This window comes from Pleuronectes platessa, chromosome 19 (genome assembly GCF_947347685.1).
Source record: "Pleuronectes platessa chromosome 19, fPlePla1.1, whole genome shotgun sequence".
NCBI classification, from domain to species: domain Eukaryota; kingdom Metazoa; phylum Chordata; class Actinopteri; order Pleuronectiformes; family Pleuronectidae; genus Pleuronectes; species Pleuronectes platessa.
The window spans coordinates 19846441-19868365 of NC_070644.1; the positions used below are offsets into that span (position 1 = coordinate 19846441).

At 44.9% G+C, this 21925-nt stretch overlaps 3 protein-coding genes and 1 long non-coding RNA gene across 5 annotated transcripts; 1 reads left to right on the plus strand and 3 right to left on the minus strand.

Moving 5' to 3' along the window:
* Nucleotides 1-1147: 1147 nt before the first annotated feature.
* nim1kb (NIM1 serine/threonine protein kinase) lies at nt 1148-5081 on the minus strand. The gene is made up of 6 exons (XM_053411597.1): nt 5028-5081; nt 3918-3974; nt 3271-3829; nt 2702-3184; nt 2313-2581; nt 1148-2207 (listed from the first exon to the last, which is right to left on the minus strand). The coding sequence occupies exons 4-6, from the start codon at nt 2973-2975 to the stop codon at nt 1446-1448; spliced, it is 1305 nt and encodes a 434-aa protein (XP_053267572.1). The 5' UTR covers nt 2976-3184; nt 3271-3829; nt 3918-3974; nt 5028-5081; the 3' UTR covers nt 1148-1445.
* LOC128424480 (coiled-coil domain-containing protein 152) lies at nt 4617-9093 on the minus strand. Its single transcript, XM_053410674.1, has 8 exons — nt 9062-9093; nt 7781-7917; nt 7264-7332; nt 7111-7175; nt 6854-6989; nt 6397-6524; nt 6066-6170; nt 4617-5324 (listed from the first exon to the last, which is right to left on the minus strand). Exons 1-8 carry the CDS (start codon nt 9091-9093, stop codon nt 5196-5198), a joined length of 801 nt encoding a protein of 266 aa, XP_053266649.1. The 3' UTR covers nt 4617-5195.
* On the minus strand, nt 8979-21044 carry ghrb (growth hormone receptor b). Of its 2 annotated transcripts, none has more exons than XM_053411697.1 (9): nt 20875-21044; nt 18318-18393; nt 13500-13635; nt 12723-12901; nt 12367-12545; nt 12111-12255; nt 11781-11871; nt 11535-11604; nt 8979-11348 (listed from the first exon to the last, which is right to left on the minus strand). In XM_053411697.1, exons 1-9 carry the CDS (start codon nt 21001-21003, stop codon nt 10533-10535), a joined length of 1821 nt encoding a protein of 606 aa, XP_053267672.1. In that variant the 5' UTR covers nt 21004-21044; the 3' UTR covers nt 8979-10532. The 2 variants fall into 2 exon arrangements, with proteins under 2 accessions (XP_053267672.1, XP_053267674.1); XM_053411699.1 differs by having other exon boundaries at nt 18318-18497; nt 20875-21011.
* LOC128425172 (uncharacterized) lies at nt 18509-21587 on the plus strand. Its single transcript, XR_008333097.1, has 3 exons — nt 18509-19454; nt 19673-19773; nt 20907-21587. It is a non-coding gene; the product is annotated as an uncharacterized LOC128425172 (long non-coding RNA).
* Nucleotides 21588-21925: the final 338 nt, after the last annotated feature.

The window sequence follows — 21925 nt, forward strand, 5'->3', positions numbered from 1 at the left end:
TGGAGCGCGCGCGCGCGCGCGCAACTGTCATCTGCTGACAGAATAAAGGCCCCTCCTCGGCCCCGCCCCCCCGCAGCTCATCTGCATGTGTATGGCGCAGAGCACAATGGCGCAGCTCCGGGCCTGTCAGCTCCAGCGGTCCGCACAGAGCGGCCATTGTCTGGGCTGCAGATGTCTCCGCAGCCACGCCGCGCCATCTGCCGCTCCCTGCAGGTGGGGGTCGGCCAGGGCCGGGAGGAGGTGTCGGTGGGCCTCCAGTGCCGGAGGGGGCAGCGGGCTGGGTCTGACTGGTTTGGGCCGGTTGTGGAGGGCCCGAGTATCATCTGGTGTCCTGCCAGCTGCTGTCGGGACTATTGTTTGCTCGCAGGCACTTGGTGAAACTTTGGTAAACAGGCCACAGAGAGTGGGGGGGGCGGCCGCAGCAGCAGCAGCTGCTCTGCAGCTCAACAATGAAACCTGCGGCACACACACACATCAGCCTTTCAACACATTATTTCTCCTTTCAGGGACAAAACGAGTCTTTTCAAACCACACAACTGGTTTCAATGGGTCCAAGTTTTCTCTTTTCCTTTGTAATCTGCACAGTTTCCAAAACCCTGCGTGCACAGAAGGAAAGATGCACAAAATGAACATGCACAAAGATTCTATTTTGCATGAAAGAGTTTATGCATTAAAGACAAAGATAACTTGTGTTTTTTTGTTTCATATCAGTGTAAAGTTTGCACGGCTGCAGGAACCTGAACAAGTCATCATAGGATTGAATGAAGACTTATGTTGTAAATGAAAGAAGAAATAGTGTGGTGAAAAGGCAGATCTCTGTGGCTCAGAGGGGAGAGCGGGTCATCCACTAATCAGAGGGTCAATGGTTCAATCCCTGGCCTCTTCATCCCCGTGTCAGAGTGTCCTCGGGCCAGATAGAGAAAGTGCTGCAGCTAAATGCACGTATATGAATTGCCAAAACATTAGAGCACTGAGTGGTCATCAAATCTAGAAAAGTTCTTTATAAAAACATTTACCACCACTTTTCAACCTCAGGGTCAGGACCCAGAATAACACATCACTTTTAATCTTCTGATTCTTTTGACCTCGTTAGGCCTGAAAAGTAAAATCAGTCTTTCAGTGAAACTGACTCAGACGCTGAACCTGAGAGGTTTCCAGCAGCGTTGCTTTATTTTGAAGGGGATCAGAAGCCATACAAAGTTTTAAATTGCTTTAAAGTGTATAAGAAGAACATTTATAAAGTTGTTTTCATGTCATCAGGCACTTTCACAGACTGGAAGAAGAAAAACGACTTTAATACAAATTGTTAAAAAAAGGATTTGACAGTAAAAACTGTCTCTTACACAATGTATATAAACAGTATATATAAGATTTTTTTTTTTAAAGTCCCTGTGAACTTGTTGGTATAAAAGAATCTGTATAAAAAGCGTTGCTCTAGCAGACTGCTATGAAAGCAAGCAGAGCTTGGAGGTGTGTCTGAGGCCCCTGTAGGCCCCGAGCCCCTCTCTCTTCGGGTCCCTCACCATGCCTCGTACCACGGGGGGGCAGTCGCAGCCCCGGCGCTTCTGTGCTCGGTGCAGCAGGATTCGATAAACCCCGGTGACGGGGCTGCGGCTGTCTGTGGGCCGATTGATCCTCGGATGCACGGAGGTAAAGCCGAGCTCCTCCAGCGAGCTCCTGATCTCCTCCTCCTCTTCCTCCTCCAGCTCCCCGTACTCCGAGCCCAGCAGGCTCTGCAGGGAACTCACCGGCTTCTGACGCACCAGCGACCAGGGAAACTCCACAGGCAGCAGCCAATCACAGCCCATCATCTGGTCCACGGCGTAGCGGTCGGCTGGGACTGGCCTCAAGATGCCCCTGATGAGTTTCTGGCAGGGCCCGGCCACCCAGGGCGGGATGGTGTAGACCCCGTCGATGATGCAGCGCCGCAGCTTGCCCATGGTCTCGGCACGGAACGGCATGGTGCCGGTCACCATGAAGAAGAGCAGGACCCCCATGGCCCACACATCCACCGGAGGCCCCAGGTAGGACTCGTCCCTGAAGAGCTCCGGGGCAGCGTAGGGCGGAGAGCCACAGAAGGTGTCCAGGGCGTCGGTGCGGTTCGAAACCCGCGTGCTGAACCCAAAGTCCGCCACCTTCACACAGCTGCTGGAGGTGAACAGAACGTTCTCTGCCTTCAGGTCTCGGTGGATGATGTTGATGTCGTGCTGCAGAGAAAAAACACAGGATTTAAATGTCTTAGTATGGAACTGATCTGAGGTGGTAGATGATCTGTGAGCTTTGATCTGATTTAGTTTCTCAGAGCTGCTGACCATGTATTTGATAGCAGAGAGGATCTGGGCCAAGATGATCTTGCTGGTGTTGTCTATACATTTCCCCTCGTTGCAGATCTTGTTGTGGAGGTCGCCTCCTCCTGCGTACTCCAGCACCAGGTAGAGGCGGCTGGGCGTCTCCACCACCTCGTACAGACGCACCACGTTGGGGTGCTGCAGGAGCTCCATGCTGCTGATCTCCTTGGAGAGCAGCCGCTGGGCCTGAGCGTCCAGCCTCGTCTTATCCAGGACCTTCAGGGCCACTTTGTCTACGAGATGAAGATGAGGACAAGGATTTCTTATTTTCACGTGCTTGCAGTGGGAAAGGATCAGAGGCTAAAGTGACCTGACTCCTACCGGTGTGATGAACAAGTGGATCGTTGTTTTACCTTTAGCCAGAGCGTGGAACGCCATCTTGACCCTGGAGAAGGTCCCGCACCCAATCTCCCCTCGGACCTTGTAGAAGCCCACCCTGCGGCCTATCATCAGCTCCTTGATGGTCTTCCTGTCCTTGCACATGTCTGTGGTGAGCTTCTGCAGGGGGGTGCGTGGCGGCGGGGCCTCGGCCTCCTCATCCTCGGAGTCTGCGAAGGAGCTGTCTGTCAGGCTGTACTGACAGTGGTGGAGCTTGGGGCTCGCCACCTGGTACTGGCCTCCATGCATCTCTGTAGCAGGCTGGAGATTCACAGCGAAGATAAGTGTCTTGAAACACAACAAATACTAACGTACACATGAGCGAGCTCTAAATATGACTCTTTTCTATAAACTGAAGGCTGATCCCTCCTCATGTGCCTTCACACGTGCACTGAGAGCCGTCCGCTCGAGGTCGGATCACAGAACCCACATGTTAATACCTGGTGGTCACTGCAGACCTGTAAGTGGAAATTGCTCCAATAAGACCAAAGAAATTGGACAAAATATAAACCTAATGTAAAAGACAAGGTGCTCATCTTCTTACCAAGTTCTCAAGTTGTTGCTCTGCATCACAACACGTCCATGGCGTCCATCACGAGCAGCAGAGCTGAGGAGGAAACAAGCCTCTTTGGGCCCAAAAGGAGCCACAACAGTTACTCTTCTTCACACATGCTGAGGTCTGACTCGGTCTCATCCCACTGAGCCGACTGCTGCCATCGCTGCTGGTACTCCTCTGTGCACTGGTGGGAACAGTGGAGTGGAGGGGGCACGCTGACAGTCAAGTGGACAGCCAGGAAGAGCTTCCCTGGCCACACCCTTCACCGCTCACCTCTCCCTGTCCTCCTCACTGAGGAACCAGGGATTAAGACGGTGTCATGAACTCTAATCCTTTTGTAATATAAGACCGTCCCAATCCCTTCAAACACTTAACATCAGGCCAGGGAGGTCGAAACAAGGCTGAAAACACTCAGCAGAAGACGAATGAGTCCACGTATTAGTATCTACTGTACACATGACAGGATGCATTGGATCGCAGGTGCAGGAGAACGCACCCGTGTGAGAGACATGTCTCTGTTGTGCAGCTACGCTTGATCTCCTGGCTTCTGTGAAGATGAAATGTTATGCAACAGCATTAGGGCAATGTTCCCATCGAGATTAGCTCCCTGTCAGCAGAGCAGATCAAGAGCTTACAAAGCAGGAGGTCAACACTTGAGCAGGTGGAGCGTCTTCCTTCAGGTGTGTTTGTCCCTGTGAGCAGCAGTGGACAGGAGGGACGATCAAAAAGACATCAAGATGTGAATTAGAGCACAAGTGACTTTTCTATCGTGTCAATCTAGACGTCAAAACGAGTATTAAACCAGAGAACAACAAAACACACGTCCTTGAAACCCCTAAATATCTCCTCTTATACATGGGCACCCATGCTTTCATTTTGAATTCAGTTAAATAAAAATGTCTGTCTTCCCCATACTGTCATCATATAAGCACGACTGATACTTGAGCTTTTCACAGCCAGACCTGTATTTTATAAATGTCACTTTCTGACTTATCAACCACTTGTTTCTGCAATAAACCCTCAAATGACCAAGTTTAAATAATATAATTTTAACACAGTCCAGGAAGCGACTGCATTGAATAGTCATAAAAACAAAACCACACGTTTTGTTTTTATGAATTATTCAAGTTCAATTTCTCCTGAAGAGGTGCAGGTAGAATACATCTTATTTCATGCTAAGCTAAGCTAAGCTAACCAACTGCTGACAATAGCTTCATTATGAGCATACGAGCGTGACAGTGAAATCAAACTTCTCATCTAACACTGAAAACAAAGCCAGTAAATCCTAAAATGTAAATATAACTTTATAAATTAATGTTACATAAGCCTCAATATCAACTTCACATTGCTCCAGTTTAATAAACCATCAAATATCAACACAGGCTTTCAGAGTTCAGCTCAAAACAATAAAGCTGGAGTATCACTGTTCAGAATGACAACACCATGCATGTTCTAAAATTATAAATATATGAATGTAAATAACTCATACAATACAATAAATACTCTGATCATTGCAGAGATTGTCCACATCAGTGAAAGAAGAGTTTGACTTTGAGGAGCCTGAGTCGGAGTTAAATGATTAGTTTGTCTTTAATTGAAAGAATTCAAATAGGTTAAATTCCCTGAACGATCCTGGACTTCCAGCTACTTCCTGCTTCCTCTGCGTCGCCTCCCTGCAGCCGTCTGATTGGATTAAAGCCTTAAGCAGGTAAACTGTCTGAACGTGTTCTCTGCACACGGCTCACCTGTGAAGCAGCAGCTCTGGTGAGGGACGGCTGTGCATCAGAAGCAGTGGGATCTCTACAGTTTGTGCTTTCAAAATGAAACTAATGAACTATAAAGTCTGAACTGGTTGAGTTACTTGTGTCTCCAGTGAGTCTGGAGCTTGTTAACGTCGCTGGCCTTGACACAATCTAGATCTTCCTCCTCTTCAGGCGGCTGTCGCTGACACTGCTGCAGCGCTGGCTCTCCTCCAGCTCCTTGATTCTCTGACGCAGGAACCCAATCTCCTTGTTCTTCTCCTCTTGGATGAACTGCAGCTTCTGAGGTCAAGAGGAAGGTTTATAAACAAGTGTGATGCTGATGACCTGCTCAACATTACCCACTGACCTTCAACAGTTTATTCAGTGATTCTCGTTAATAACCGGCTTCTACATGATTCACAGTAATTGTACGAGAGAAAAACAGTAACTTCACATCTGGGTTATTTTATTTATTTCACAACACTACAGGGAGCGAGGATTCTGGGAAGTGATCTGTGACTGAGAAGAGGGAAAGTATCAGGAGGAGATATTCAGGAAAGCCTGATGTGAACGTCACAGGTCAGGGCTCATCTGAAGTTTACATTCAAAAGACAAAACATACAAACTGAACCATGAAATATGTTTCTGCTGGAGCACGACTGATAAAAAACTGTGATAGCGATTTTACTGGCTGATGTATAATATGGATATTTAAAAAATGGCCATGATTCCTAAAATCTTATAAAATCCTTGTGACAAAGAAATGCAGTTGAAGATTGATATTTTACAGTTTAACCATGAACATTATTATAAATAACCATTAGTAAAAAGATAAAAAAGAACTACAACCACATGTATAGATTTTTTATTAACAAAATAAGATGGAAGACTTATATTGGCCAACTGATAATTCCGTGGAGCTCTAGTTTCTGCACAGTGAGACCTTGGCTCCCACTTCAGTGTGTTTACTTGTTAATTAAGCTCTATAATGAAGAAGCGAGGGGGGGGGGGGGTATAAGAGAGTGTATGCGAGCCGCTCACCCTCTTGAAGACGCTCTGGGGAAGGAGGCTGGAGCCTTGCTGCTGCTGCTGCTGCTGCTCCCTCCACTGGGCGGAGCTCTGAACTCTGGCTAACTTCGCACCAAACTGACAAAACACACACAGCTAAACGTCAGATACACGTTTGGACTCCAGACAGTGTCTGAAAGAGATGAGACCCTCCTGCAGACAGACTCTTGACCTCTTCCACCCCTTCAGATTATCTATGTCATTACATACTGGACTTTATGAGGAGAAAATAACACATTACAGACTTTAATCTTTAAAAACTAGTCGATGACACAAGTAAAATGAAGCTTCTTCTCTCGTTCACCTCCATCTGTAACTTGAGGAGCTCGCTCTGCCTCTCTCGCTCCTGATCCTTCAGCCTCTTCTTCATCTCCTCCAGGTGCAGGTCCTTCTTCTCCAGAAGGTTCTTCACTTCAGCTTCTTTGGCTTCAACTGTCACAACAAAACGCAACAGACCGATTAAGGTTAATCATTAGAATAGAGTATTTACTACACTGAGAAGGTTATGATTTCATCACTATTTTATTGAAATTCATGTCGAGGTGAAGCTTTCAGGAATTATTGTTATGTTATTGAATGACGTTTGACAGAACAAATAAAGTTGACCTAAATGTGAACTGTGCATATTAATAGAATTCAGATGTCAGTGTGTTTTCCTTGTGGTCACCAGCTGCTCTGTCAGTGTCGTTGTTTGTCTTGGGATTTGAATCAGACATTGGACCTTGGCTCTAGACTCTGAGGGATTTGTTTTGAGCTGTTACCCTGACTGTAACCCTCCCTCTGCGCGAGCTCCGCCTCCCTCCTGCTCTGCTGCCTCACAGCCTCTAGCTCCCTCTTGTGTCTCTCCTCCTTCGTGAGCATGACACCGAGCAGCTGCTGAACCTCAGCCTCTCCATCCTGACGACACACAGACCACATCACTCACCGATCCTGCAGCTGCTGACCACTTAGCATGTTTTTAAAGTCACGACTTCATGTCTGCTGTGGACAAAGGAAACGTTTGGTCTTCAGTCTTCACCTCCACTGTTCTCTCGTTCTGTCGCTTCAGGTCGACCACGTCCCTCTTCAGTCTCTGGTTCTCCACTGCAACATGAACAAGAGTCAGAAGACTATTTGAATCTTCCTCTTAGAAATATGTGCGTTCAGCAGCTGGCGTTTTTTTTTTATTTACCTCTGAGGTTGCACTGCTCCTGCAGAGTCTGCTGCAAACTGTTCACTGTGAGAAGAAGGCTGTCTCTCTCTGCAACACATCGAGCAACACAATGAACAAGGACAGGCGGCTGTCACACAAACACTGAGCTCTGGAGAATCTCTGGATATAGAGAGGGGAGGAGATATATGTGAGAATTCAAACGTCCAAATGAGAGGCTGCTCACAGTTTCAGGGTTGTTCTGGAGTGTGTGTATCTTTTAAAATTCACCTGCATGACCATGTATTTGAGGTGTGATTACTCAACAATATATGAGCCCTTTTTGTAAATATTAACACTTTTAAGGTTTGATTTTCTGAAGGAAACCAAACTTCAGACTTTATCTTTTCTCCATGCACCAGGGACGTGCTGTAATTTGGCCAGATCACCAGCAGAGGGAGGCAAACTAACACCAAGTTCTTTAAATCTTCTCAAACAGACAGAACAAAGTTATTAATTTAGCTTCTAATGTAAAGAAATATTTATTTACATCACTCGCCTTCAGTCAGACTTGTCTCTTTGGTCTGGTAGAAGTTAACGAGTCGTGTGGCGTCGTCCTGCTCGACCTCCAGCAGCTGGTTTCTGCTACTGACCTGTGAGATCGTCTGTGGATCAAGAGCAACAGACAGTGTCTGTCTTTAGTCTTTATTACCGACGAACAGTGTAACGGGAACAGATTCTAATGCATCTGTACATGACACTGAACTAAATGTCTCATGGGTTTGAAATGGCCTCACTTGGGATTCAAGGAATATTAACGTGGCATTTTATACATGTTCAGACATGTTACTTATTAATAAACTTATCAACTAATATAATTTACAGAAATAACTACAAGTATTAGTTTAATACTGAGTTTTATATAGTTAGTAGATAGATAGATAGATAGATAGATAGATAGATAGATAGATAGATAGATAGATCTACTGATCTATTTATCTAAGATATAAATGTTTAATTTAATATAAAATAGTGAGGAAAGTATCATTAGCAACATGAAGTAGCTTTGATATTTTTAAACAATTTAAATAATTATAGAACTAATTACCAGTAATACAACTAATCAGCTTAAAGTTTAATTAACTCTTCTTTCTTCTTTTCAATACTTGTAACAGTCACATTAAATTAGCCACTGCTGAGCTAGTAAGCTAGTGACTCTTAGCTAGCGAACAGGCTAAGCTAGCTAGCTGGCTAAGCTAGCTAACAGGCTAACTAGCTTACCTGCTCCAGTTGAGCGAACTCCTCCATTAAGTCGTCGAGATGAAAACAGTTTAACTTCTTCATGGTGTTTGTCCAACAAAGAGCAACTTACTGAAGAAAACAGTGATGAACGCTCGACTTTCAATCAAGTTACATGAGATTCCTCTGCGGATGCTAACTGCTAACTGACTGACTAATGGACAATGCTAACGTTAGCTGACATTTAGCTGCAGGAGCTAGTTCACAGCAACGCTCAGAAAAGTGATTGTCTATTTTAATAAAGATTTAAGTAATATTTATTTTTGTTTCACCATATAATTAAACTGAACATTTAATAGTAAAGTTCTGTTGAAAATACGATTATATATATATTATATTATCATATATTACATTGTAAGTAAAGTTGTAAGTAAATTCTATTAAATAATAATTGTTATTATGACATTTTTAAAGTGGAGACATGAAACTATCTGAGATTAATAACACAACCCAAGAGCAAAAGTATGAAAGTTCTTTATTTGACACTTATTAAACAGCTAAAATGTAAAAACTGTCAAATTCAATACTGACGATAATGTACCCAAAGAATTTAATGTACATGAAGATGCACATTTAGCTAGAAACAAAAAGAAAAACTATAAAATAGTGCATGCATTAGAAAAATATACTGTCTGAAGTACTTCAACTACGTACTGTTACTTCCCCAGAAGACAGAAGATCAAACACTTTTCTCTATCAGCTCAGGAAACGCTTCAGTCTATAGAGAAATTAATATGTAACAGCAATAAAATACCACAAGTATTTTAATATGTCATGCTCCAGTTGATCATTTATGCTCTGTCCTGCTTCCTGTCGCCAACAACAAGATAAGGACGAGTATTAAACAAGCAATGGCTGACTCATTAGTTTAGTGACATTGTTGTTAAAGCTTGAGAAGCTATGAAAACATTAGTAAAACAATTAATTCAGTGTGTTTGATTCAGGTGAGATGATTCAGGTGTTTCCAGACATTTTCTCCCAGATTGTGTTTATACACAGAACCGGATTTTTATCATACAGAAAGTTATTGATATGTACAAAGTTTTGAGAATAAAACAAACAGACTCATTTAGTGCTGCATTAGTCAACATTATATATTATAAAATGTAATGAAAGGAGGAAGGTGTCAATGGGGAATTATCATCATATCATTTTTTTGTGTTTTTAAGTTCACAGGAGCAAACGGCAGATGGGAATTTAGAGCAGTTGGTGAAGAAAGTGGAACGTTTAGCAGCAAAGGGTCAATTTCCACCAAAAGTATCTAAACTTTCACGTAGCATAAAAACCAGTGGGAAATTAAGCACATTTAGCAATGTAGCCTGCACCCCCACCAGCAAGGACTTTTTGGGGGAGTTAAATAATTCCCTTACACCCAGAGTTCCCCGTGATGGAAAGGCTACAAAAGTTCCCAGTTTTCCTGGGGAAACGCACCTTAAACAGCCAGATATCTTGCTCAGGAGTTGATGGAGACCAAACCTGAGCTAAAAGAAAAGTGAAGATTGGATTTACATTCAGCCTTTGGACACAAATACAACTCTAAACAACTGAATGGCAGGTTTTCTGCTGGACTTTAAATCACAGCCGATCTGGTTGTAGCCAAAAGAAAACATTAACATGTCGGGTCCTTGGGGATTGTTCAGTTCTCTTAGTGGCCAGAATTGATCATTGATTGCAGCTTCCACGAACCCATGTTCTAAAGAAGTAGTGTTGAGGTCCTGTTCCGAGGAGTCAGATTGTTGAATTATTGTGCAGCTTGTGTTATTTCCTCTACACAACCGCAACTAAACACATTCTTGTGTCCTATTCGTCACTCATAGCAAACCTGTGGATTTCCCAGCCCTGTCGGGGGTGCAGTGGGGAGGTCGGGGGAGGACAGCCGCATATGGCCCCCCGACTATTTTAGGAGAGCTGACATTCTAAACACAGCCTCGGGAAAATCAATCTCCAAGACTGTTCCGTAGCGTATCTTCCTTTGATTGACTTGTCTCTACTTTGCACAGGCCGCCGCTGACCTATGGCGTGACGCTTCCCAAAAGGTCAGGGGTCAGGTAGCCGTCTGGGGTGGGCATGGGCTTTGGGATGATTATCTGTGGGAGAGGTGTGGAGTTGGATGTCAGTAGGAGGCTGTTCTGTCCGTCCACGCCCTCGACCACGGTGTAGACGGGAGGAGAGGGCAGCGGGGGCGTGGCGCTGGGGTTTGACTCGTAGTAAGGCGATGGCACCAGGTGGCGGCGCTCACTCAGATCCCCATCGGACAGACTGGGGCTCATTTTCCCGGCTTTCAGCTCGGAGGTGTAGCCGCCGCTATCTGCATCCGGCAGCAGCAGCCGGAAATCGTTCCTTTCCTTCTCCTTCTTCACCACAAAGTCTTTCTCTGAGTCTTTGCTCGTGGATGTCTCCAGGTCAGTCTGCTCCTCGGGCGCCAGCAGCACTTTGCCGTACGCCCTCACCTCAGTCACCTGCGTGTACAGAGCCTCCCGACTCGGCGTCTCTGCAGCAGTTGGGCTGCTCGGCTCGGAGGCTTCTTTCCCGAGGGGTTGGTTGGGGACGAGAGGATTGAACGGCGACACGTCCGAGTCGATGGGGAGATCCGGGTCGCAGCAGCTGGCGCGGCCCGAGTCGTCGTCCCTGAAGCCGATGGAGAGCGGAGAGCAGTTGGAGAACAGGGAGCGTTCCACGAGGCAATCCGTGTCCAGCTCCGTGAGCCGGTCGCTCTGCTCCTCGATGTCCAGGTCGATGAACTCCACCCAGGGGTCGCTGTTGTACAGCTCCGGCCTCAGATCGGTGGGGCCGCCCAGGATGGACGTCAGCTCCCTCAGCTTTCCTTTCTGTGAGATGTAGAAAAATCAGCTGATGAGTCGGGTCAGAAGCTTCTCTTTTTACATCCAGGCTGGAGCCGCACTTTTACGGTTTTGTCTGAAAATGCGTAGACTCTGCTACAGAGACGCCCGATACAGTTTGGAGAATAGAGCAATGTGACCTCCACTCAAACATCATTATAGGCGGGTGAATACCTTCAGGAGCTCAGGATCAATTCCTCTGATCTTCGGTCCAGGGACAGGAGGCAGAAGAATAAAAATCAACCTTAGGAGAGCAAAAAGAAAAACACATGAATAAAGACATTCAGACTATTTCACGATTTTGAATGATACAGACAGGGAGACTGATTTTCAAGGTCACCGCCCACACAGACACCGAGCAGCCGACTCAACGCACTCTTTTCTCTGAGCTTTTTCAAAGCTGGTTGAGGATTTACTTACTTTTCCTGCTGTGATATGACAACTATCATCAGGATGGCCAGTAGACACAAGGCGCCAAAGATGAGCAAAGCCATGGCTGGGAATCTGGACACTGAGAAAGATAGGAAACACAGAAATTCACTCATATTCAATATAATAACATAGAAAGACGTTATCGTACACAAATATCTTCCGGTTGTTCCCGAAGCCTGATTGGCGACTTTAGGCCGTTGTGCTATTACAGCTCAGGCCCCTAATTCATGACCTATACTGCAGCCAGCCACCAGGGGGCGATCAAAATGCTACACACACAGCACCAGCCAGTGTGTACACGTAGTAATGAATGTTTACCTTTGGATGGGATATGGACAAATACAGAGTCGCTGAACTCCCCGAAGTCTTTCCCTCCGAGCATTTTGCAGCGGACTCGAACCGTGTGGTTGACGTTGGTCTGGAGCCCGTACAGGGTGCGGTGCGTGCTCTTCACGAGTTCCGACTGCCGGGTTAAGAAATCAAGATTCAACACAGCAGCACGGTTTTTAAAACTCAACTCCACCGAGAGCTTGAAATTTAACTCAGCGGAAAATCAAACGGAGAAGCTGCTCACCGCCTTCCACAGGTCGGAGTTGACGTTGCGGTGCTGGACCTCGTACTGAAGACTCATCCATCCCATCTCCACGTCCGCCGACTCTGGAGGCTTCCAGCTCAGCATGATGTCATAGTGCGTCCCGGTGGAGCTCACGTTGAGCAGCGTCCAGTTCAGACCGACCGCTGGATCCGGTTGAACTGAGGAGCGGAAAAGGTTCAACATCATCACCTCAGGTCTCAATACATGATCAGGACACAACATGGACAAAGGGCAGTGGACACCTGAACGTTTAGCAAAGTGTCCCATTATATTGACACTGTTATTCTTGTTTGTTTGTTATTATTCTTCTCATCTGGATGGTGACAGAAACCCACCGATGTCTTCAACGAAGAACAGCTTCTCGTCGTAGAGGACGGCTCGGTCGGCCGAGTGGAGCTGGACGCTGTACAGGGTCCAGACGGTCGTGTGGTTCTTGTTGAAGAAGCACTCGTGGGGCCGCTCGGTGGAGTAGTCAGGACACTCGCTCCAGTCTTTAGGGGAGTCCGGGGAGGGTCTGCGAGGCCGAGGCAAGACAACATGAGAACGAATACAAGATGGAAGGAGGAGCACTTCTCTCAGTCTGAAAATCTACTCGACGAAGCAGCTCGTGAATATTTCAGAGGAGAAATAGAGGATATTTATAAAGCTGTAGATTAAAACAGGGTGGATAATATGAATGCACATATGTGGGTCTTTAAATGACCTGCCTGATAATGCAGGTGACAGCCATTCTAGAATCTTAAATCAATTTTATAACCAAGCAGTGTGTTTATCCAGACCTCAACATTCTTCCTCTGCACCATAGACTTTGATTTATGAACAAAATAGCTTATATCAGTAGTATTTTTTTTTATGGCATGTGTAAAAACAGCTGTAAACTCATTAATAAGACTTCGTAAAAGGCCTTAAAACCAAAGAAAATACATAAACTAATCAGATCAGGATTTGTTTGATTTATTTCATTACGCACATGGATGTTTACACCCGTGAATTATAAATCAGATTTCTGTTTCTGTCTTCCGTGCAGATTGTTTTAAACAAAGCCTGAGAACCTGGATTTCTTTGAGAGCAAAGAGAAACCACATTACGTCTGGCAGAGTTTCCCGGCTCACTTTTTGTTCATGTAGAATAAGCGGAGGGCTCCCGGCTCGGAGAGGTTCTGGAACGTGCCGACATTCCATCTGCAGCGGAAAGTCTCCATGTTGTTGGAGACGCAGCCGGTGAGGTGGGGGCGTCTCTCGGGGAGCACTGCAGGGAGACAATAATTACACATTGGATCCTTTCTTTTTTTTTATTCCACAAACATCTGTTTCACTCTCTATGACTCGCCGCTGCCTGTCAGGGACACGGTGTAACCCAACCCCAATGAGTTCCAGCCGCAGGGCAAACAACCAGCTTCTTTCCTGGAAGACATTTGCTCTTCAAGCGAAGGCTGTCGTGGAATCAGCTTTTTGCTTTCCTCATACGCAGGAACGCTGGAGCACAGAATGTTCCACAGGGATCCTGTTTTATTGGCTGCAAGGACTCGCACTATGTGTTCACACAGCTTCAGGGACACAGAGTAGTATTGCAAAACTCAAAATTACTAATTTTATGAGAGTGCTGCAGAGAGTCGTACAGGGAAAACAAAGTTGCAGAGAATTTGTTTGCAGTGTTGAGACAGATCCAGAAAAAGCTGTGAAACCAGAAAAGGGATTTGATCTGAGGAAAAGGATTTTGTTTTTAGCTGTCAGACTGGCGTGTTCTGTGTCATTTCCTGTTGCACATACAGTTCTCATTAACTGACTGCACGACATTACACTACAATAGCTATTTACCATTGTATCTGTGCCATACCAGGTTACAGAAGTAATGTGGAGTTCTTCTTTTCCTCGCTGCACTCCACTTTGATGCATGTGTTCCTGAACAAACTCTCATTCATCAGGTCATTTCTTTAATATCCTAATTTCACTATGTCCTGAGTTATTGGCTCCATGCTTTTGTTCTAACTGCTGCAGGATTACAAACTTTAACGGTTGATTCACTCAAATTAACCAAAATAACATTAAAAAACTTTCTCCTTTTCATCGTTCTGTTTCCGAAATAATGTTGTTCTAAGATGTGCCTTTGATTAAAAAAAGATATTTGCAATGTGGTGATCACAGCATTGAGATAATAATAAAAAAAGTTTAATTTATGCATTTATTTAAAAATATATGCTGCTATCTGATCTTTTTCAGTCCCACGTATGAATATCAGTATCCAGGGCTCCTCTCCAAACCAGGGTGTGTGAAACCAGAAGAACCACTCCTCTGCAGCCTTCCCTCCCATCAGCCTCGAGGTTAACAAGCAGTTAAATATGTGAGTTGAATGTGGACGAACTTGCTCTTTAACCAATGAGCTCCGGGAGGCTGTGATCAACACGTCAGGAGGAGCAACACAAACACAAGGCCGGGCCGGCTGAGTACCGAGAAGTGTCGGGACAAGACGGCTCCTCTGAAGCTGAGCGCAGGATGAATACCTCTGGCTCAGGGTGCCGGGGGGGGGGGGGGGTGTACAGGTTAAAAATAACCTGTTTACCAAATCCCCGAGCCCGAGTGAGATCTGTGCTGAGCTCAGGACGAGGGGTGAAATCGATTTGATCCTCAGTTATGTGAAGCATTTGCGAGGCTCATTTCAACGTGATGAATGAGACCATGTGGGTGGTTTGGAAAGAGTGACACGAGAGACGTGGTTAAAACCGACACTTCCCAAGAACTGATTTATTATAATTTACTGTGGGTTTGTGAGAAAGTGAAGATTTTACTTTTTCTTCCAAAATTGCATTTCCCACATGTCCCCAGAGATCTGTGCTGGTTCAGGATCAGACATGAAGATTCATTCGTTTGGAAAACCAACGTGTATATTGTGTAATAAATCTTCAGTGATTAGCCAACAACCTTTTTGCACATCTGGGTTATTCAGCCTCGTAAATCTATTGCAGGAAGATTTACAGTATCAATATATTTTTTTAATGTTTTTTAACAATATTACAATTTGCTCCCTTTAGTATTTTTCTGACTTGTAAGTAGATTTCTGTATATTCACATTGTGGTTTCATTGTTAAACATCTGGATCTGAGTGTTTCTTCCACCACCGACTGACACAAAGAGCAACGAAGTAGAAAAGGAAAGTGTTTCTGCTCCGTGACGTGTGAGTCTCACACGGATTCACACCCACACACACTGTGGGCTGTGAACATCTGGGTCCTGGTCGTTAGAACACAACCCGCTCCCCGTGCAAACCGACCGGCCTGCTTCTTCATGCCTGTGTGTCAAAGTTAAGTGCTGCCGTGTTTGCTCAGCAGAGTTCACCCCTGGTGTAAGTAAACATGTGAGCCGTGGACGTGGAGCTCTTTGTGAACACACTCATTAGAGCCACGAAACACGGAGCCGCTGCCCAACGCTGTGATATCACTTTACAACGAGCAGCGTTCTCACTACAGGCCTCGTCCTCCTGAGGCGGACCGCCAGCCCAGCCAGTAAACATGTTGACGCTGTGATTTCTCTGAGCGCTGCCAACGCAGGGCTATTTCAGGGTTCAAGAAAACATCCTCAGTGTGTTCTTTATGCCCAGATGTGTTTCCGCCTCGGCCACGACTTCCAGGGAAGCAGGAAATAGCAGCTGCGTTCATTTCCTTTGAAGGTCGAACTCATAACTTCAGCAGATGCCACGAAGCATCAGGTAGAGGCACAGCTGACCGTCTGGCTCTGCTCCTGCAGCCGCTTGATGATAATCAATGTGTGTTTCTCCTTTTATAGCCTCCATTAATCTGCATGGAGGCTTCCATTAATGTGTTTCCTGTGAGCGTGCAGGCCTTATTTACAGAGTCACATGTGCAGACATCAATCAGTGCGCTCTCAGGGGGAAACGCTCTGCATTTATTTAGAGGCCGTTTCCTCCCTCAGAGCCGCAGTGTTGGGGGCGGGGGGGGGAGACGGACTGTCGTGTTGGCGAAAGCAAAGATTCACAATAGCGGAGAAATCGAATCCCATTAAGAACCGATGTCTCGATGTGAACTGGGATGTTTTAAGATCTTCAGAAGCAGCTGCTCGACGCTGAGAGGAGGCTTCAGCTGATCTAAAGAACCAGGACCTTTCCTGCCGACGCTGCCGGGGAGATGAGGCAAATTAGCTGCTGACGTAAGAAGAAGCGATGGCAACAACAAGCTGCTCCCCCCCGCTCCACCAGGAGGGGGTAGTGCTACACAAGACTGTACAACAACGACGCTTTATAAATCGAGCAACACCAGTAAAGTGTTGTTCTCTCGAGGAAACAGATTTTACAAGATTGGCCAACTCAAATAAAAAGTGCTCGACTAATCAGGCCTCTTCAGCGCTGCTAGCCCCTCCCCCAAATGTTCCTGTACTTTGGCATAGCACTACCCCCCCGAGCAGGGACTTTCTGGGGGTAAAAAAAACGACCATGGACCTTTATTTAGATCCTGCAGAGGTTCCAAGTTCCTGGAGAGTTCCAACAGTGGAGCTGTGGTATATATATACCTCACTACAAATGATCCCTTTATATTCTTCTTATATTAATAAACACTCTGTTATCCACAGTGTTATTGTTCATGATAAGATAAGTAACGAGAGGGACCTACATTTTATTTTCTAAGCTTTTTTTGCAGCTTGAACAGGGAACAAGGAACGACTCAATCACTGAATCAGGAATCTGAACAGATGTGGGACATATAGTTTCCCTCTCTGTGTAAGTTGTGGCCCCCTTTACGGCCCCTGATCTAGGAAAGTCCTCGCTCCGCCACTGATCCAGATCCACTCCTCTCGTCAATTCTTTCCCGGCCCACCCCTCTCCAGCCTTTCTTGGAAATCTGTTCAATAGTTTTTGAGAAATCCTGTTGACCTGCAAACAAGTGCACTTGAAAGCGAGACCTCTTTGGCGCAGGTGGTCGTGGACGTGCAGCCAGAATCAGCTCAGACAGCCCGGACCTCTGAAAACACACGATCCCCCGTCTGCATCATAATACAAATCTTGAACATATTTCATAATTTGTTTTTCACCACAGAGAGACCCCACACTGGTTTAACTCTGTGACGTGGGCGGCGCCTCTGAAATCTGCAGGTCATTACTAGTTGGCAAACGTGCTGCCATGTGTGCAGAGAGAAATTACACTGCTGGTTTGTGCTAACTGGCTGCTGACGCTCACGCACATGTTCCTGAACCAGGAGGGAGAAACACACCTGTCAGAACTTAGAAGGCAGAGGAGCCGAGAGGGAGCGACACTCTGCCGCCTCCCTGTCTGAGTTCTGTGAAGAGGCCGAGCGCAGGACGCCAGCGAGAGACCTCGATGCTCAGAGCTGGTTTGAATCTGTGGATAAAACAAAGCTCATGTATGCAAATACATCGTCCGTCCATTGGCACCGAGGCTGTTCGGGTTGTGAAGGGGGGGGGGGGGGGGGGGGGGGGCACACAAACAGCTCGGCATTGTTCGGCGGTGAAGTGCTCTCTGAATTCCTGGGAAGCCACTTCACTGGAAATGTGCTGGCCGCTGTGTGTGGCTCTGTCTCTGTGGAGAGCTCCGCTGTTGTGCAACACTTTTCATATTCATCTGACTGCCAAAGCAGCACCGCAGCTATGCCGCTGCCGACGTTTTCTATTGAAGGTGGTAAACACGCTCCTGCAGCTCCATTAAAAACACATTCATCTCCATTTATTTCTTCCACCTGGCAATCTGTTATTTTTTTTTAAATCAAACCAAACACATCATCGACAGGAATTGAGAATCTGATCGTCTGAAGACTTGAGACGTCAAAGAAAGCATCTTAAGCACCAGGAATAAAACATCGAAGCAAACAAATCAACACAATCAGTGTTTGCGTGTCTACAAACGCTTTAATCTTCTGGTGAAATGAGAGGAGCTGCTGCTAAACGCTGATTATTCCTGCACGTACCTTGAGTTGCAGCGGTGAAGACGTGGAGGCAGAGGACGAGCACGGTGAGCGGAGCTGCCGGGGCCATGGTGCTGAGCTGTGGACCAAACATGTGCTGAATGTTAGTTTCTCCACATCTCGACCCGGGGAGGCCCTGCCCACTCCCACCATGAAGCACAGACTCCACTGCTCAACTTCCCACTGAGGAGGAGATGGAGTAGAAAGAGTCACGGGACGGAAACCTGCTGCAGATAAAAGCCCTGAAAGGTTTTAATAATCCACTTCAGAGCAGCTTCTGACGATCACCTGGACTCACGTGAACTCTGCTCCCACTTTGCAAATAATTAGCTGAGTACTGGAAACCGGAACTCTTCAGGACAGAAGCCCAGGAAACCCAGTAACTGTTCAGTTTTTCCTAACAGCTAAAATAAAGTGGATAAGTTACAGCTGCTCTTTACGACTTCGAGCTTCTGATTCACAGAGGATTTCACATTCTGTGGTTTGAAATTTGACCTCATTCCAAAAGTTTTCAAGGTTGAAGTGAATCTTTCTCTTGAGGAATCTGACGCTCCCAGCTCCCAGCTCCACTTTGAGAGAAGCCCCGTCTCATCAGTGGCCCGGTGGAACGTTCAAAATATAATAAAACAAATACATCAAGGTTTTACCGTCTTCAGCAAACATGCAACATTTATAAAAAACAACCAAAACATCTCTGTCATACATGAATAATAGGGAATAATAGTGCATGAGAGGGAACTGCATGAATATTGGTTGAGCAAGAACAATCCACAAGTACTTGAACCTGGTGCACGTTCACTTCAGTTAGTACTTGATCAGAGTTCCCACTGAAAACCAGCAGTTTACAATTTGCAGTTTTTTAAACCAGTGGATTTTAATTGATCTAGTAGTTTTTAAAGGAGACACACACAGTGGGTCACTTGTGCCACTGGTGTGTGTGTGTGTGTGTTTGTGTGTGTGTCTCAACGACGTGTGACACACATACGACTGCAGCCACTTCCCACAGAGAACCTTTACTCCTGAGTTACACACTGAAGAAGTCTCCAGCTGATAAGACCAACAGACTCAACCCCCCTCCAATAACACAGTCCTGTGGAGATAAGCAGGTGTGGACACACTGGTAACAAAAGGCGACTCAAGGTCAGGACAAGACGCTGGGGACAGTTTTCACACCACAATTTTAAATTACGTTTTTAACACAACGTTTGTCACCTGCATTTTAAGTTTTCAGCCCTTGATTGAGGAGATGTTCTGGATAATAAGGATAATATCCAGCAGCTCGTCACACGTTGACTATAAAGCACAGACTTACACATCTGCTGTTGCTATAATGACCCTGTTGAAACATCTGTTCTCAGTGTCACGCTCCTTGCTGATGGTTTGGAGAAGAAACCACAACAGTAACCGAACCAGGGGCAGAGAACACACTGGTTTCACTCGGTACCAGCGGGAAAGTAAGGTGGGAACAAAGTGCATCCACACAGCTTACTGGGTCTCTACAGACAGTGTTTCATTGATCAATACATTGGTGAGTTAATCAATGTGTTTATTAATTAATAACTTGTAAAAGGAAAAAAAGAAAATGTGAGTGTTGATTATTAACGTGAATTAATATCAAGTCTTAGTACGTGTGGGTGAAGTATTTAATTTATTGAGATTTCTTCAACTCAAAAGTGAGAGATAGAGATAGATAGAGATAGAGAGAAAGATAGATAGATAGATAGATAGATAGATAGATAGATAGATAGATAGATAGATTGATAGACAGACAGACAGATAGATAGAGAGAGAGAGAAAGAGAGAGAGAGAGAGAGAGAGAGAGAGAGAGAGAGCGAGAGAGAGAGAGAGAGAGAGACAGACAGACAGACAGACAGAAATTAATAAATGGATAGATCGACACATGGACAGACAAATAAATAGATAGATAGAGAGATAGATAGATAGATAGATAGATAGATAGATAGATAGATAGATAGATAGATAGATAGATAGATAGATGGATAGATAGATTGATTGATAAACAGATAGATAGACAGTTAGATAGATAGATAGATACAGATAGAAAGATAGATAGATAGATAGATAGATAGATAGATAGATAGATAGATAGATAGATAGATACAGATAGATAGATAGATAGATAGATAGATAGATAGATAGATACAGATAGATAGATAGATAGAGGGATAGATAGATAGATAGATAGATAGATAGATAGATAGATAGATAAATAAATAGAGATCTATTGACAGTTTTCATATGTACAATTGTACAATTGACCGTATAGAAAAATAGCTATGGAAAAATGGAAATAATCTAACAAAGCAACTTAATTCCTTTAAAAATAAACTTAATGTTAACTTCATTTCTTTTCCACCAGTGAAACTCTGCAGCTGGTTTAAGACGCTTCACAGTTTCTGCTTCTGTCTGAAATCAATACTGAACATGTGAACACAACAACAACACACCAACACAATCAGTCTATAATCCACAGTGTGAGACACAGTGAATGTCCATGCAGCGGCAGACACACACATCTGGAGACAGAGGAGACACTCACCTGTGTGTGTTTGTGTGTGTGTGATTCTGAAGAACAGCCCCAGTGAAGTCCACGCTCCTTGAACAACCTCCCACACTGATCCGCTCCCCAGGTTCCGGACTCTGTCGAAGAAACACGACGTGTCCGCATGTCTCCGAGGTTCAGAGGAGGGCGCCACCTTCTGGCGAGTCTCTGCAGGACAGCTGACACAACAGGATAAGAATAACAATAATCATAATCACAATAATCATAATCATAATAACCATAACTAGTATTACTAAATTATTATAATTATTATTGTTACTATTATTGTTATTATTATATTGTTCTTTATTATTCTTGTATGTATTTATTATTATCATCATCATCATAGTCATCGTCATCTTCTTCATCAAATAATAATAATCATTAATATGAATTGTTATTATTAATATATAATAATGTGTCTGTCTGTGAAATGTAGTGGAGAAAGAATACTGTGCTCACGTCAGGTAACACCACTGTGTAATATTTATTTATTATAAACCGTATCTACAGTAAGTGTGTCAGTTTCACTTGTGTTGAAAAGAGCAGATATATATATTATTTAAAGATTCTACTGTGAAACTTTAAATATAATTATTCTACATGATCTATTCTTTCATTCACATGTGAAGGAACAGCGCCTCCACGCGGTCAGAGCAGCGCACTCCAGCCTGTGGTGTCACATTTCAGTCAGTGTTCACACACTGGTACAAGTGAGTCTCGCCCACTCACATGTCAACAACGTCCCACCACTCACAGGCTGTGTGCAAACAGACACACACGCAAACACACACACCCACACACACACAAACACACTCACCCACACAGACATACACACACACACATCCTGTTTATCTTTTAGGAAAATGTAAACCCGCAGTGGTATTTAAAGACACATAGGCGCAGCAGAAACAATTCTGTGAGTTGTATCTACACAGTTATACAGAGTCCTGCATTGAAATACACTGAAATGCCTGAATCGTGTCGACTCTTAAAAAAAGTATCAAGGCCAAACAGCTGTGATGAAACCCACAAAACCCCCCCCAAA

Coding starts and splice junctions, on each gene's coding strand:
- nim1kb (XM_053411597.1), bottom strand. CDS start 2,975: ATGCATGGAGGCCAGTACCAGGTGGCGAGCCCCAAGCTCCACCACTGT. Junction 2,582..2,701: donor GTTCCACGCTCTGGCTAAAG/GTAAAACAACGA, acceptor TTCATCTCGTAG/ACAAAGTGGCCCTGAAGGTC. Junction 2,208..2,312: donor TCTCTGCTATCAAATACATG/GTCAGCAGCTCT, acceptor TTTTCTCTGCAG/CACGACATCAACATCATCCA.
- LOC128424480 (XM_053410674.1), bottom strand. CDS start 9,093: ATGTGCATCTTCATGTACATTAAATTCTTTGG. Junction 6,171..6,396: donor TCCTCAAGTTACAGATGGAG/GTGAACGAGAGA, acceptor GTGTTTTGTCAG/TTTGGTGCGAAGTTAGCCAG. Junction 5,325..6,065: donor CCCAGAGCGTCTTCAAGAGG/GTGAGCGGCTCG, acceptor TCTTGACCTCAG/AAGCTGCAGTTCATCCAAGA.
- ghrb (XM_053411697.1), bottom strand. CDS start 21,003: ATGCGGACACGTCGTGTTTCTTCGACAGAGTCCGGAACCTGGGGAGCG. Junction 11,872..12,110: donor TGTCCATATCCCATCCAAAG/GTAAACATTCAT, acceptor TATCTTTCTCAG/TGTCCAGATTCCCAGCCATG. Junction 11,605..11,780: donor GTCATATCACAGCAGGAAAA/GTAAGTAAATCC, acceptor TGCTCTCCTAAG/GTTGATTTTTATTCTTCTGC.